We start from the raw sequence: 14,136 nt of genomic DNA on the forward strand, positions 1-14,136 counted from the left end.
TAGAATCATACAATGGTTTGGGTTGGAAGGGACCTTAAAGATGATCTAGTTCCAATCCCCTGCCATGGGCAGGGACACCTTCCACTAGACCAGGTTGCTGAAAGCCCTGTCCAACCTGGCCTTGAACACTTCCAGGGAGAGGGCAGCCACAGCTTTGCTGGGCAACCTGTTCCAGCATCTCACTGGATGCCACAACTTTTCAAATATGATGGGTAGTGGCTTAGCCACTTCATCCATCTGTTCCTTCAGGACCTGTGAATGCATCTCATCAGGTCCCATGGACTTGAGCACCTTCAGGTTCCTTAGATGGTCTTAAGCCTGATCTTCTCCTATTGTGGGTGGTTCTTCATTCTCCCAGTCCTCACCTTTGCCTTCTGAGACTTGGGCGGTGTGGCTGGAGCACTTGCCGATGGAGAGTGAGGCAAAAAAGTTGTTGAATACCTCAGCCTTCTCCATATCCTGGGTAACCAGGTCTCCCGTTTCCTTCAGGAGAGGGTCCACATTTTCCCTAGTCTTCCTTTTATCATGGACATACGTACAGAAGCTATAGCTACCGTATAGGTATAGAATCTGTGTTTATATTACTGTTTATTACTGTAACCTAAAGGATGATCATATAAGAATGTGGATACTAAAACTGTTTTTGAAGAGTATTCAATGATATAAATGAATTATGTTATTTTCATGCAGTTATGTCTAATCCTTTATGAATTCACAGAATCACAGAATTGTCTAGGTTGGGAAGGACCTTGAAGATCATCTAGTCCAATCCACAGCCCTTTCCTCATCCAATAAATTATCTTCAAATTAAATTGAGAATACGGTGCTAGGTATGGATAGGTTTTGGTGTGCATCTTGTAGTAGATTGCACTCATCTCAGAATAAAGGGGGATATCCCTCTGAGACCTGCTTCATTCATCTAGAGATCAAGTAGACTACTAATTCTTACCCAGGATTTTTTTTTTTGTTCTAGCTGTATGCCTCATCTGTTGGGGCCAGTATGTTATTACAGCTACACTTGTTTTTTCTTTAACCAGAATGATCAAAAAAGTCCATTAAATGTTTACTATGATTTTTCAGGGATGACTTTTACAAATCAAAAAGCTCCCATAGGAACTGCATTGAAATTTATGCCCTGTTTATGCGTCCTGGGTGAGGAGTTGGTCTACAGTTCCCCTAACTGCTCAGCTTTGTGGCATGTGACGGGGCTGATGGTACTGGAGAGGAAACTGATACATGAGACTGCCTAAAAAAAAATCAGTCATGGGTATTTTTGTCTGTTTCACATGCCTAATGAAAGAAATAGATTGTGTAGTTGTATAAATGTGTTCCCTGCTAGATAAATTTCAATTTGTTGAAGGAATTGTAAGGTGCATAACTGGTTATAAACTGGCATTAAAATGCTTAAGGTGTGGATGTCTTTTGAGGCACCTGAATAGGGCACTGAAGGCCACTTATGTTCAAATCCCTGCTTCACCTTGTTTGGTTGTGTTTTTTTTTTTTTTTTTTTTAATGGTAGAAAAGCCACTTAAGCTCTTATCTTTAAAAGTATGTTGAAATCGAAATGATGTGACTTAGTACCTTTAAATATTTAACCTGCAACTCTGTCTATGCCCCCAAGTACTGCAGTACCTCACTTAATGGGCTGTTGTGGCAGTAAAGACAGTGGTGATTTAGAGCTGCTCCAGGATCCTGGCAATGAGAAGAGCAAAATTATTTAAGAAAGCCAGGAGGGCAAACCTCAGTGTGAACAGGCTTCCTGAGTTAGCAGCACTTCTGGTAAATTGGATAATTTGCTTTCAAAAGGAAAAGGAGGTTGAAAGGAATAGTGTAGAAAGGAAAGTTCCCACTTGCCACACAGACATGGTGGTAGTTAATTAGTTAATATTTATAAAATATTTGGATTTGAAAAGACCCATTCCTGTAGAAATATTTTTATCACCTTCATTGGGCTTTGGATAAACTTCTTAATCTTGACAAAAAATACTGTGTTTGTTTTTAATTGCTTAACACCATGTTGGTGAATATAAATGCTGGAAATAACTGTTTTCCCCGCTTTCCTGCCTGCAGAAAATGAAACTCTGTTACTGGGTGGAAAGGAAGGGATTATATAAAGGGCTCAGGGGTGAATTGCTCACCCTCTCACTAGATTGGCAAGTACTTAATGGTTCTTCTAATAGTTCCTATCATTTACAGTATGTACTTGCTTGGTGTTTTAGTTCATACCAGCGGTGCTGTCTTGAAGGAGCTCTCCCAGTTATCCCTGCTGACCATGCTTTGGTTCATTTTGCTGAGCCATCAGGGAGTGTGGAAATGGTTATTTTGAATTAAACTGAAATGAATGCTCCAAGGAGGTGCCATGGTTGTCTGTGGGCATTCAGGCTAGAGCTAGTCCAACACAACCTTTTTTCCCTACACACATGATGGTTACACTACGTCCTGAACACCAGCTGTTTTGATCTGCTGATCTGTTTGAGTTGAGCCTCACTGCTTGTTATGGTAGATGTAGCCTCAGCTGACCTGAATGGTGGAAGGAAGGTATAAAAATATCATACACAAGACGTAAGTCCTTCTGGTGAAACAGAGACGGGAAGATGACAGACAGGCTTGTACTAATTAGTTTCAAATAATTGTTTAATTTTTTTTTTTTTTTTTTAAGAAAAAAAACACACAGTTGTAAATGGTTCACTGGCAGTGATGCACTGGTCCTTGCGATAAAGGGAAACCTCTTTGCTGTTTGGTGACATTGTTTGACGAGCGTGGACAGACAGGGTACACCTGCTCTCCTGCTGTTTGCTTCCCCCAGCTCCCTGCCGAGGGAGGAGATAGTGCTTTCGTGTGAGCTGCTGTTTTCGACCTTGGCAGGGAAGGCACGAAAGGCAACAGGAGCAAGGACACTAATTTTATGTCTGGCTTTTCTGTATCATCGTTAAAGGATGGCTGAGAGTAAAACTGTGGCTGGTGCTGCTCCTGCCCTCCCCTCCTCTTCCTCCTGGGAGAGTTCGGCACCACTGTGGTCCCTGCCGTGTCCCCATGCTCCAGCCCTCAATGATTAGTCTGGTTTGTAGCACTTGTTGGTAGCTCATTACTGGATAAAACAGTCATTGTCCAGCAGTGCGTATTGATTTTCAGCTAGCCTACATGACATACTGCTTCTATGCGTTATTCCTCCCTGAAGAGTTGTTCTGAAGATTAGCTTTAAAACACAGGATGAAATGTGATAGATTTTGGGTGTTTTCAGATTAGCATGTTCTTATTTTGTTCTCCTAGATCCACTTTTTGGCTCAGTGAGTTTTGGCCCAAAGTAAAGAAAATGATCATTTTTTTCTGATAGCTTTTTTATTCTGGGTCAGTGACATTTTAAAAACTAGGGCAAGAGAAAACCAAGGTCACTGAAGAGTCCTATAAAAAGGCCTAACAAAGAATCCATTCATCCTCATAAAAATAAAAATCCGTATTAATTAACCACGTGGTAGAGATAAGAATTTGAGAGCTTGATTAAATCATTAGCGCCTCTGAGCAGTAGAGTAGGGGAGGAGCCAGGAGAGAAAACACACTCAGCCTGAAAATTGAAATACAACTGCCTGCCACAGTGCCAGAAAAACAGCTGTACTGAGCTGTGCGTTGTGGGGCCTGGATGGAAGCAGTCACTGCTGCACTACAGTCTGGGGCATGGAGTTTTGTTATTGATTCACAAGGAGATTTTTTTTAAAAAATTATTATTATTATTATTTATTTGGGTAGGAAAATAAGCCACATTGCAGTTGAGGCTGTGACTGATTAGAAGGCAGCCCAGTGGGTTGCACTAGGCAGTGGTTGTAGCTCGGGGAGGGTGTAAGGTGTGCTTAGGTGTGTGCAGTGAAATAACCGCCTTGTACTTTTGCCAGGTGAGACATTTGCCTGAGAGCTGATGTGAATCAACATTTGCAGTATCTGGCCCACGTTGCATAATGCTTCTGCACATTAATATGGAGAGATTCAACCAAAACAAGACCAAATGCCCTCATCCTAACCATCTTTCTGTAACCAACCCCAAAAGCAAGTTCTCCAAATCAGTAGCAGTAGCGTGTGTTTGGCAAGAGCTACAGCTGGAAGAATCGCTGGCATCAGGCAGAGTAGTTAATATTTGCTTTCTGTCCCTTTTCAAGTGCCAGCAATACCAGCCTTGACTGCCTGATAAAATTGAGCACAGCTACTCAATAATTGCTCACTAGGTAACTGGAATGGCTCCCACGCGGGTATTCAACCAAAGGGTGTGGTTGGGTCCTGTGCTAACATGAAGCCAATATCCCATGCTATTTATGTCCTCCCTGTGAGCATTGCGATGTTGATTGGTCTGTGTGGCATGTTTGCACTTATTTTCTGTTTTCCAAACAAAACAGAATTTTGAGATTGCATTTTCGCCCGTGTCTTTAAGACTGCTGTTATCTTACTGTTCATCACAATGTCTGATATTTAAAAAGAAGCAGAAAACAATCCAGCAAGCAGGGGAAATCGATTGTTTCATGCTCCGACAGGATCATAGTATTGCAGATAGAGGACTGTTGAAAGATCTGTCAGTTACAGGATGCAAAACAGCCCTTGACGCACATAATGCATGAATATTTTTCTTGCCGCTCACCCGCCTGGTGAAGCAGAAGGAGGTCTGTGGGTCAGATGGTGGGGTTAGGAGCAGGAGGCTGCATTATCCTTAAGCAGCTTGCTCTGCTTCGTGAGCTGATGAAGCTGTGCGTGGCAAGCCCTTCAGGCTGTCTTGGATGATGAAAAGCCACCCAGAACTGGGGTTTGTGTTTGCCAAATTCCCAGAGCATAATAAAGTGTGGGACATTTTCCTCTGAGTGGCATTTTCATTTTCATGGCCAGAGCAGTCAGGATTTTTTTTTTTCCCTGAAGGTCTTGATATTTTTGGTATCTTTCATCCTGCCCAGCCTATAAAAACATAAATATCTATTGCTGAGTAGTCTTGCACTTGCCTTATGATGTGAAACATGCCTTCACATTAATCTTTTGTGCAAGAGCATGCTTTCAGAGGCAGACGAGCATGTCTGCTCCCACACTATCTCCCAGATTTGTTGTTTCTTGCAAGCTGATGGCCTGCTCAGGGTCTTCCAGTACTTCTCCCGTGCGGCGGGAGGATTTACCCTAGCTGGGAAATGGGCAGCGAGTGTGGAAGCAGCCGCCTTGCCCACCATCTGCCTCCAGGCCTGGGCCATGCACAGTGCCCTGCCACCCGCCTCTCCTCAGGGAGCTGCACTGGGGCCATGGTGCAGGACATGCACCGTCCTCTCCTGTCCTCCCAGCAGGGCGGTGGGCCGGCATCCCTCAGCCCATCTGCCTCCCCGTACGCAGGAGCTCCGAGCCTCTGTGTCACCATGACCCAAAGCCCTGTCCTCTGCTCTGGGCTGCCTGACACAGCCCCTCCTGCCGCTCGGCACATCAGGGAGAGGAGCTTGCTCTTTCTCTCCTCTTTGCACCTCTCCCGCCTCTCAGGCTCTGCTCCTCTGCTGCCTGCAATGGCAGGCAGGAACGTTGCAGGCCCACCTGCCCCTAGCCGCACGTGGAGGGGCTAGCGTCCGCCTCAGCCCTCAGAGGGAAGGCCTGGGGGAGCCGTGCAGCTGGCACAGGCCAAAGATCATGGTTTGGGCGACCAAAACATCAGCTCTCCTAACTGTATAATCTTGCCCTCCCTCAGTTAATAGTCTATTTGGCCTGTTTTGTAATGTCTGGGCTATTAAAAATCAGTGCAGCCTTTTGGGGTTTTATTCAAATGGGGAGGAAGGAGGGAATGACCACCTTTCTGCAGCTCCAGGTAGGCCCTTTGCGGGGGTGGTACTGCTTTTTGGCCTGTTTTTTCGGAAGCCAACCCCAACCCTTGCAGTCAAAGCTGATGTGGAAAGGGAGAGAAAAAGGAGTTTGTGTTCACACCCGCTCCCACGAGCTGTTGGGATGGCTGCTGGTGGCAGCGCCTGCACAGCACTGAGGCCTGAAAGGCCGTAACCTCAGGGGCCAACACCTCCTGCTGTTGCCTCAGGCCTCTATACAGAGGTCTGGCAGGGCTGTATGGGTTTGGTGTTGGTGTGTCTTGGGAATGGGGTGGATTTTTGGGAGGGAGCGTGGACTGGGGAGCTGTGTGATCCACTGGCCATGATCAGGGACAGGGCTGGGGAGCTGGTCTGGTCTGCGTCTGCTGCTCACACTCTGCTTTGCCTTTGGGGGGAACTAGACTTCATCTCTGCTACCCACAAGTCATGGAGAAAGGCTTTCCCCTCTCTTGATCTCTACTCTGGTGTGAGAAACAGTTTAAATATTCTGATTTTTGATACATGGGCTTAACCAACTTCCTGTCTCCCTTCACAACTGGTGGTAGTTTTTCACTGTGTACCAGTGCGAAGGACCTGGGTAGAGAGCTGGATCTCTGTATAACTGGGCTTTGCTTTGAGTCCCATTTCACTGTTTTTTACTGGGGTACAAGTTCAAGCACTTCCTCCCTCCTATTTTAAGACCCCATGTGCCCCTTTTTGGCTGGATTAATGGTCTGCATAGCCCATTATAGCTGGGAGGGCCCAGCACTGGAAAGGGTGCTGTTCCCTGATGACAGCCTGTTGCATTCAGGGTGACAAATTAATTTGGTAAGAGATGAATCCCCTTGTGTTCTACTTGGTCCTCAAAGATTAGGGGGGCTAGGGGCAGCTGGACTTATCTCTTAATAGTTATCACCAGAGAGGGCTGTCCTGGCCAACCCACTTCAATATTTGATGTTCGAGATACCCTTGGGCTAAATTAAGGTGACATAACACCAAACGGTTGATTGAAAAATTTATTAATGGCAGAAGCTATATTTTAACAGAAGCCAGTTAAACTTTTAAAGCTAATTAAATCCCATTAAAGCTATGTAAACAGTTTTCAACAGTGGCTAGTAAACCCTGTTATTTTAAAAAGGGCTGAATGGTGTGTAACATAAAAGAAAGAGGGAGAGAGAGGAAGATAGAAAGGTAGAGGTAGAGGAGAGAACCAGATCACTACCCTGGGTTCCAGAGATGTCTCTGGTCCAGTTCCTGGTCTTGTCAGCAATGGTGGTGCGTGCACACCCAGATACAACTCACCGCTCCTTAAATATGTTGGCTCATTTCCATGCGAGGTGGGAGGGGGCAGATCCTCTTGTCTTCATTTACATGCAAGGTGAGGAAGGGGGTGGGCTTTCCTGGGCTTATTTACATGTGAGGTGAGGGGGGCAGGGTTCAGGTGCTTGTTCCCACCTCTAGTCTTGCTTGGTGTGCTAATTACTTGTATGCGCAGTCACACCCCTTGAGGACTTATATGGCTCCTGAACACCTGTTCACCTTATGTAACTCCCGATCTGCACAGGCTCCACTGGGGGGGTTGCAAAGCCCCTTTCCCACATAAAGTCTATGAGTTGTTTTGCCCAGCAATGTGGAACTGTGTGCCTTCCGGCAGGGCACAAGGCTGTGAGCTGCCCACCTGCTGCCTGTGCCCCCCTCTCACCTGCAGCTCACCACTGTGCAGCCACAATATTTGAGGCATTAACTCTTTCAGTCTCTCACCATTGTGTGGCTTCACCTACAGATTTACATTTATCACCTAACCCCAGCCTCCATCTCGGTCTCATCACCCAACTCCATGCATGGCTTTTCCTGAATTTCAAGATGGATCTTGTACTGATGATGGCCTGAGTCTTTCAAGGAACACTGAGGAATGGATGGAGTTATTCTGGACATATTGCTCTGTAGAATGATGTGTTCACACTGCTGTTTGCATCTGCTGAGCTTTTGAGGAAACCTTCATTAGTTGCTCTTTGCTGCATCCAGTAGAAGTATGCTTGAGGGTTGTAGAGGTCCTTGCAGTATCATCTCTGCAAGCAAGAAAATATCAGCTCTAAAATAAGAGTTGAGAAAAACTAATATTAAATAGTAACTTAATATCTGGAAGAATGGACCTTAGGTTTGAGATGGTTGCCATGTATATTTCTGAGAAAGAGAAATAAAACTAGATCGTTTTTTCCATTAACCTTTTTTCTTTTTTTTTTTTTTCCCCAGTGCAGCGAGAGTTTACACAGAAGAAAGCGTTCACTAGCTGGATAAATTCAATATTGGCAAAGGTAGGAAGGGGACTTTTTAGGAAAGACATGCCTTTTGCCTTTTTGATTCGGACTTGCTGTATGGAGATTAAAATTTTTCAGAATAAACAAAATTAATATAAGATTTGTAGACACTGGCTAGAAAAAGTAGCCCCTGGAAAGCATTTAATAGGTGAAACAGCGTTGTATTGGTGATTGTCCAAGGACATTTTTAAGAGATCATTTGTAAGTAGATGACAGAATCTTTGTTGCTGATGTGGTAAAACATACTTGCGCTGGATTGTAGCGCATGTCTCAGGGTTTTATGAGGTTCTGTATTTATTATTAGTTTTACTGTGTTTAGGTAAATATTATTCTATTATGCAATCCAAGAACATGAGTTTAATGGGATGACCTGAGTGACTGGTGAGCATTAAGAGAAAACACGTAGTAGTGTAGGTGCTCATTAAGCTTTCGCAAAACAGCTCATGCAGCATGTGCTGGGGCTCTGACTTGCTCACGTAAAAGAAGAATCCTGTTTTGGTCCCTCTTTGAGCAGAAGCTGCTGAGCTCATGGTAGGTTTGTGTTGTCCACAAGTGGGTGAAAAGAGTGAGGCTTTAGTTATTCAGCTCTATAGTCAAATTTATACTTGGGTCACGTTCGATTAAGAAGTCAAAATATGAATTAATTGTTTTCTTAACATTCCCTTTTTCAACGTTTTGGGGTCTTTTGCCACATATCTCCTCGAAAAGTATAAATACTTGAAAATGAGGCCTAAAATGACCCCTATAAAACAGAGGCAAACGTAATAATGGGTTAGAAGAAGCAGGATATGGTTGATTAGATGCAGGATTTGTTTTTCAGCTTATTGAAAAAGGATGCTAAACATTTTTTAAACAACAGTAATCTGTGATGTTTTGTAGTGTGTTGAATTCAAAATGACAAAAGATGGTGTGACAAGCATTGAAATTTATTTTGCAGCATACACCTCCTTCTGTTGTCTCAGACCTGTATACAGACATACAGCAAGGACATTTGCTTTTGGATCTGTTGGAAGTACTTTCAGGTCAACATCTGGTAAGACAGAGTAATAAAACTATTACTTCAGTCCTTCATCAAATCCAGCAAAGATTTATGTATATGCTTAATTGTAACCATAAGAATGATCCCTCTGGAGTCATAGAGCTATTTGCAAGTAACTTATTCTTACACCACTGACACTGAAACACACTGAAATAAGTTGATCCAAAGTAATTTGTGAATCTTTGCAGGACTTTCCTTATCAAAATATAAAATCAAATTATTTTTTACAACTGAGTATGTAACCTGTTCTTTTTTGCTTCACAGCCACGGGAAAAAGGATTTAATACCTTCCAGTGCAGAAGTAACATAGAAAATGCTTTGACATTTTTAAAGAGCAGATCAGTGAGTATTAACTTTGAAATTCACAGCTAAAGCCAGTTGAGCTGGTGGAACATTTTCTTTGTTAACAATGATCCTTTTTTTTTTCCCTAGCTCAAGCTCATAAATATTCATGTTGCTGACATTATTGAAGGAAAACCTTCCATTGTGCTTGGCCTAATTTGGACAATTATATTTCATTTTCATGTAAGTATTTCAGCAATGTAAGAGAGTTTTAGTAGAGGGGAAAAGCACAAAAATGTGTTGACTTACATGGATGCCAAACTAGATGAATTGGTACAAAGCAAAAGATTATTTTCTGACATCTGGAAGTGACAGCTCAGGGAGGAGATGCACCAGTGCATCTTTCCTGTGTCTGAGCTGCTTCACCAATGCAATGATGGCATTGCAGCCTGATGAACAGTATCTAGCTGAAAATGGTAGAAATGAAAGGTACTGAGATTTTATTAAAGTAATCAGTTAAAAAATAGGCTAAACTTCGCCTATCTGTCTAAGGCCTGTAATGATTAAGCTCCAAATAGAGCACATACTGCAAAGTGACTGACATCCATCTCCCTCGGAGGCAGCCCCCCTCTTCAGTGTTGGCTGTGCTCACAATGTGTAATTCTTGCTATTATTTTTTTCAGTGCCAGGTGCCTGAAGTAACATGAAGGCTGTCATAGTGATGTTTCTTAGATAAGATACTGAGCATGCATCTTGTGTGGCGTGAGGTTATGGGGAGGTTTGAAAGCACAGGGCCTTGCTTTAATCATGTTGTAGGACTGTAGAGGATGATGGAGCCAGCAGTGAATTAACCTAGGTGCACTGGGGTTGAACTGGTGGCTGGGGCTCAGGAGAGCACTAAGAAGCAAAGTTATTTAACATTATTTTAGCCCACATTTTTCATGGTAAAGGTACTTTGGTGCTCAAGATTCTTGTGCTGCACATAACCTGTGCAACCAAATGTAGATCTCTGAGGTCTATCGAGTAAGTTTTCCTGCACCCTGAGTGAGCAGGCAAACTCTGAGCATGCCTAATATATGACATTGCTGACAACAGAAAACACATCTGCCATGGGCTGCTTTCACTGGTAGGAGTAGAAGAGCACACTGAGTGAGAAGGTCCCTTGATGCCATTACTGGTACCCATAGTATAACATGGAAGTCTTTGGGTGAATATTTCCTGCCAAGAAAACACCTAAAGATGGAAATTCAGCATGAAATAGTTCAGGTTGAACAGATAAAAAAAACCTGATCTGATCTTTGGGGACAGGGAATTACTATTACAGCTGTGATTGAGTCCTTTATAATTCTCTGGTTTTCTGCCATTGATGTCTTGGTAATTTTTCACTCAAGCCTGATTAACTCTCCCATCATCTCTGATAGATTGAAGAACTTGTCAGGACACTTGCTTGTACTTACAATCAGCCTTCACTTGATTGTTCGAGTGCTGTTGACTCCTCTCCAAAGCCAAGCCGATCAGCTAAAAGAAGTGCTAAAATTAAGGAACGGTGGAAGATGTCTGCTACAAAGGCTCTTTTGTTGTGGGCAAAAGAACAATGTTCACTGTAAGTTCCATCTGAGACTTGTAAATAGTATGTTACATGTTGTGTTTACTGCTTTCCTCTAAATGTGGTGATATTTTCCCGTTTTTTTAACATTACTTAGTGACAGCTTAGCAGAAAAACCTTTAGATTTCAGATGTTGTTACAAGTACTTTTAGCATCAAACTCTAAATGTTTTGACATGAACCCTTTAAATATAATAATGTGAAGCTAATCCTACTAATCAAACACCACAATGTAAATTGAATTCTTTGGCTTTTCTCTTTTAGGGACTTTCGTGCAATAAGTCTAGTGGAATGTTTACATGATTTGCTAGTTTTTATCCTCCTGGTTGGCACTGGTTAACAAAGTTTGAATAATTAGTTTATTTTTAAATGGAAAATGTAGGATTTCTAGGATTGCCACGTGTCGTGTTTTTCTGTCAAAACACTGCATGATCCCCAAGAAGGACCCTAGCCCTAGAGGTCCTAGTCCCCAGTTCTAACAAGGTGTTTCCTTATGCTTGATGTTGATTTCAGTGAGAGTATTCACAGTGCACACTCTAGAGCGTATACAGATATTTCTTGCAAGGGACAGGCTTTACATTTTCTTCAAGGGCTAGTGCTTCACTCCAGGACATTTCAAATATGTTTTACGATAATGTCAGCCCTTGCTCTCCAGCTATTTGGTTGCTTTATGTTCTAATAACAGCCTACTAATATTCCATGTTGTTAGTGAAGATAAAGACCTTCATCACCACATCAGACACTTTCTGCTGGGAAAATGTTTTCAGGCAGTGAAGTTTCCCTTTTAGCTGTGTTTTATCAGGACAAGATTGATTGGCATGTAAAAACCAGCTCTCTGTCCATTTAATCTTCCTCTTTCTTTTGCTTGTTTTTCTTTTTCAGCAATATTGCTCTCTGTTTTGTAGCTTCCTTTCTGAACTGTGATTACATTGAATGATTTTGTTATCAGTGAATCCTATAGTTTTTGGTAAAAGAACTAATCTTCTAAGTCATGGCCCATTGCTTTGTAACTAAATTTGATCACCTGAAACCCTACATCTTTTCCATGCTATTGCAAACTCCTAATATACAGGCTGTTTCTGGAAAGTTGTCCCATAATTTGGTGTGGCTTGCAGAGCTGGGCACCTTACATCACTGTCCAGGCACTGCTTAATAGAAGATGTTTTAAAGACACTAAGCTAAAAAGGAGAAAAAGAAATATTTTTCCATCAGTAATAGATCATTCTTAAGGTCTGGATTTTCTAAAATGCCAGAGGTGTTTCTAATATTCAGTATCCTTACAGAGAAATACCTACATGTTCTTCAATGCTTTGGTTGTTGTTTTTCCATCCCATAGGATGCATAGATATTGAGCACAAAAGTGATGTTGGGAAGGGGTATTGGATCAGCAAGGCTTTATCTTCAAAATGCAACATAAGACAAAAACATGGAGCCATTTTGCAAAAATAGTACAGAAATGTTTAATTGTAGTGATTGGTAGTACTGATTGTATTGTTGTCTGACCCAGCTTCTGCAGAAGTTCAGTGGCAAGGTTCTCTATAACTCCTTGGATTTGGTTCATACTCCAGTTTACTGAATTTATATTCTATTTCTAAATTTGTACTTAGGACATTAGGCTATAACATTCTGTTTCTAATCATATTTGGAATAGGCACGGCTCTATCAATGTGACTGATTTCAAGTCAAGCTGGCGAAGCGGATTGCCTTTTTTAGCCATCATCCAAACCTTACAACCAGGTCTAGTTGACTTGGAGAAGGCAAAAGCTAGAAGCAATAAAGAAAACCTGAAAGAGGCTTTCAGAATTGCAGAACTGGAGCTCAATATTCCACGGCTTCTTGAACCTGAAGGTAAATGATCTGCTTTTTTTTAATCTTTGTTATCAGGAGTGAGAGTAATATAATCCTATATATGGTGACTTGTAATACAGAAGAAAGGAAGACTGTGCTTAAGTTTGAAATGGAACACTGATCTTTACTGTAATGCTCAAACCTGAGGTTCTTTATTTTATAACATCGACTGTACTTAGGATTTGTAGGATTTTGGAATTGGCAACAAATGTAGGAGCAATGTGCAGAAGAAAGGATATGAAACTTTCCCGTTCCTGGGAGAAACTTTTTAATTAGTTAGTCATGTTATATTAAAATATTCCCAAGGAAAAAAATGTTCATTACATATTAATTTCTGTCAATGGTATGTTAACTGAGCTGCTGCAAAATAAACATGTTTATGGTAATGTGTTTTAATAACTGCAGTATAGCCTGTAATTATGTGATCAGGCCTAGAAGGCTGCATAATTATGTAAATGGTGTATTGGCTTTTGTAGATGTTGACATTATAAATCCAGATGAAAAATCAATCATGACTTACGTGGCTCAGTTTTTGCAATACTCCAGGAATTTGCGTGAGTCTGAAGAAGACATGCAGGTATGTCATGTGGTTTATCATTGAGGCATTTTTAAATGAATGTACATCATGGACGCCAAGAATATCCCTACTTTCTTTGCCCAGTTTATAACCTGTCTCTGTTTGGTAGGAGATCCTCTGATTCAGTACTGACAGGAATGAATTGGCGTGAACCTTCTGATGCTCCTGTGTGGTAGTCAAGAGTCAGTGTGACAGATTTTTGATGATATAGGTGCAATTGCTATGCAGGTTGTCTTGTTTTTTCATCTAACTATTACAGAGGACATTTTCAAGCGTGGTTGTCTTCATGTGTGCTCCGAAGTCTGAATGTAAATATTGGGGTACAGGCAGACCGATTTGCAAATGTGCAGAACAACCAGCTCTAAATTTAATAACTCACATGTAAAGTGGACAGAAGTTGTCATACACAGATCACACTGGTTGGAAAACCAAGTTTTCTGTTCCGTATATTCTCCTATGAGAGTTTATGTATTGATTGGTTATTCACATATCTCCATACCGATAATCTCCTTGCAGTAGGACTGCAGTCAGACTCTTCTTTTAAGATGCCTTCATATCCAGGTGCCAGGTTTAAAACTTTGGCCTTGCTCTATAACAGTGCCTGACCCAAAATTCATTAGAGTCCCCAGGAATTATTATTTGTTTTTCAACAACTTTGAACGGGCT

The 14,136-nt window shown here is 42.0% G+C and overlaps 1 protein-coding gene across 6 annotated transcripts in view; it reads left to right on the forward strand.

The window, feature by feature from the left end:
* Positions 1 to 14,136, forward strand: part of SYNE2 (spectrin repeat containing nuclear envelope protein 2) — a 195,470-nt gene that overhangs the window by 19,053 nt on the left and 162,281 nt on the right. For all 6 annotated transcript variants that reach the window (XR_012622862.1, XM_074820953.1, XM_074820954.1 and 3 more), the window contains exons 3-9: positions 8,055 to 8,116; positions 9,057 to 9,152; positions 9,423 to 9,500; positions 9,591 to 9,683; positions 10,862 to 11,043; positions 12,697 to 12,893; positions 13,370 to 13,470. Coding sequence is in view for 5 of the 6 variants with exons in the window: in XM_074820953.1 (XP_074677054.1) it covers positions 8,055 to 8,116; positions 9,057 to 9,152; positions 9,423 to 9,500; positions 9,591 to 9,683; positions 10,862 to 11,043; positions 12,697 to 12,893; positions 13,370 to 13,470 (809 nt within the window). In the remaining variant the exon portion in view is untranslated. The remainder of the gene's footprint in view (positions 1 to 8,054; positions 8,117 to 9,056; positions 9,153 to 9,422; positions 9,501 to 9,590; positions 9,684 to 10,861; positions 11,044 to 12,696; positions 12,894 to 13,369; positions 13,471 to 14,136) is intronic.

Source organism: Strix aluco, chromosome 4 (genome assembly GCF_031877795.1).
Source record: "Strix aluco isolate bStrAlu1 chromosome 4, bStrAlu1.hap1, whole genome shotgun sequence".
Lineage (NCBI taxonomy): Eukaryota > Metazoa > Chordata > Aves > Strigiformes > Strigidae > Strix > Strix aluco.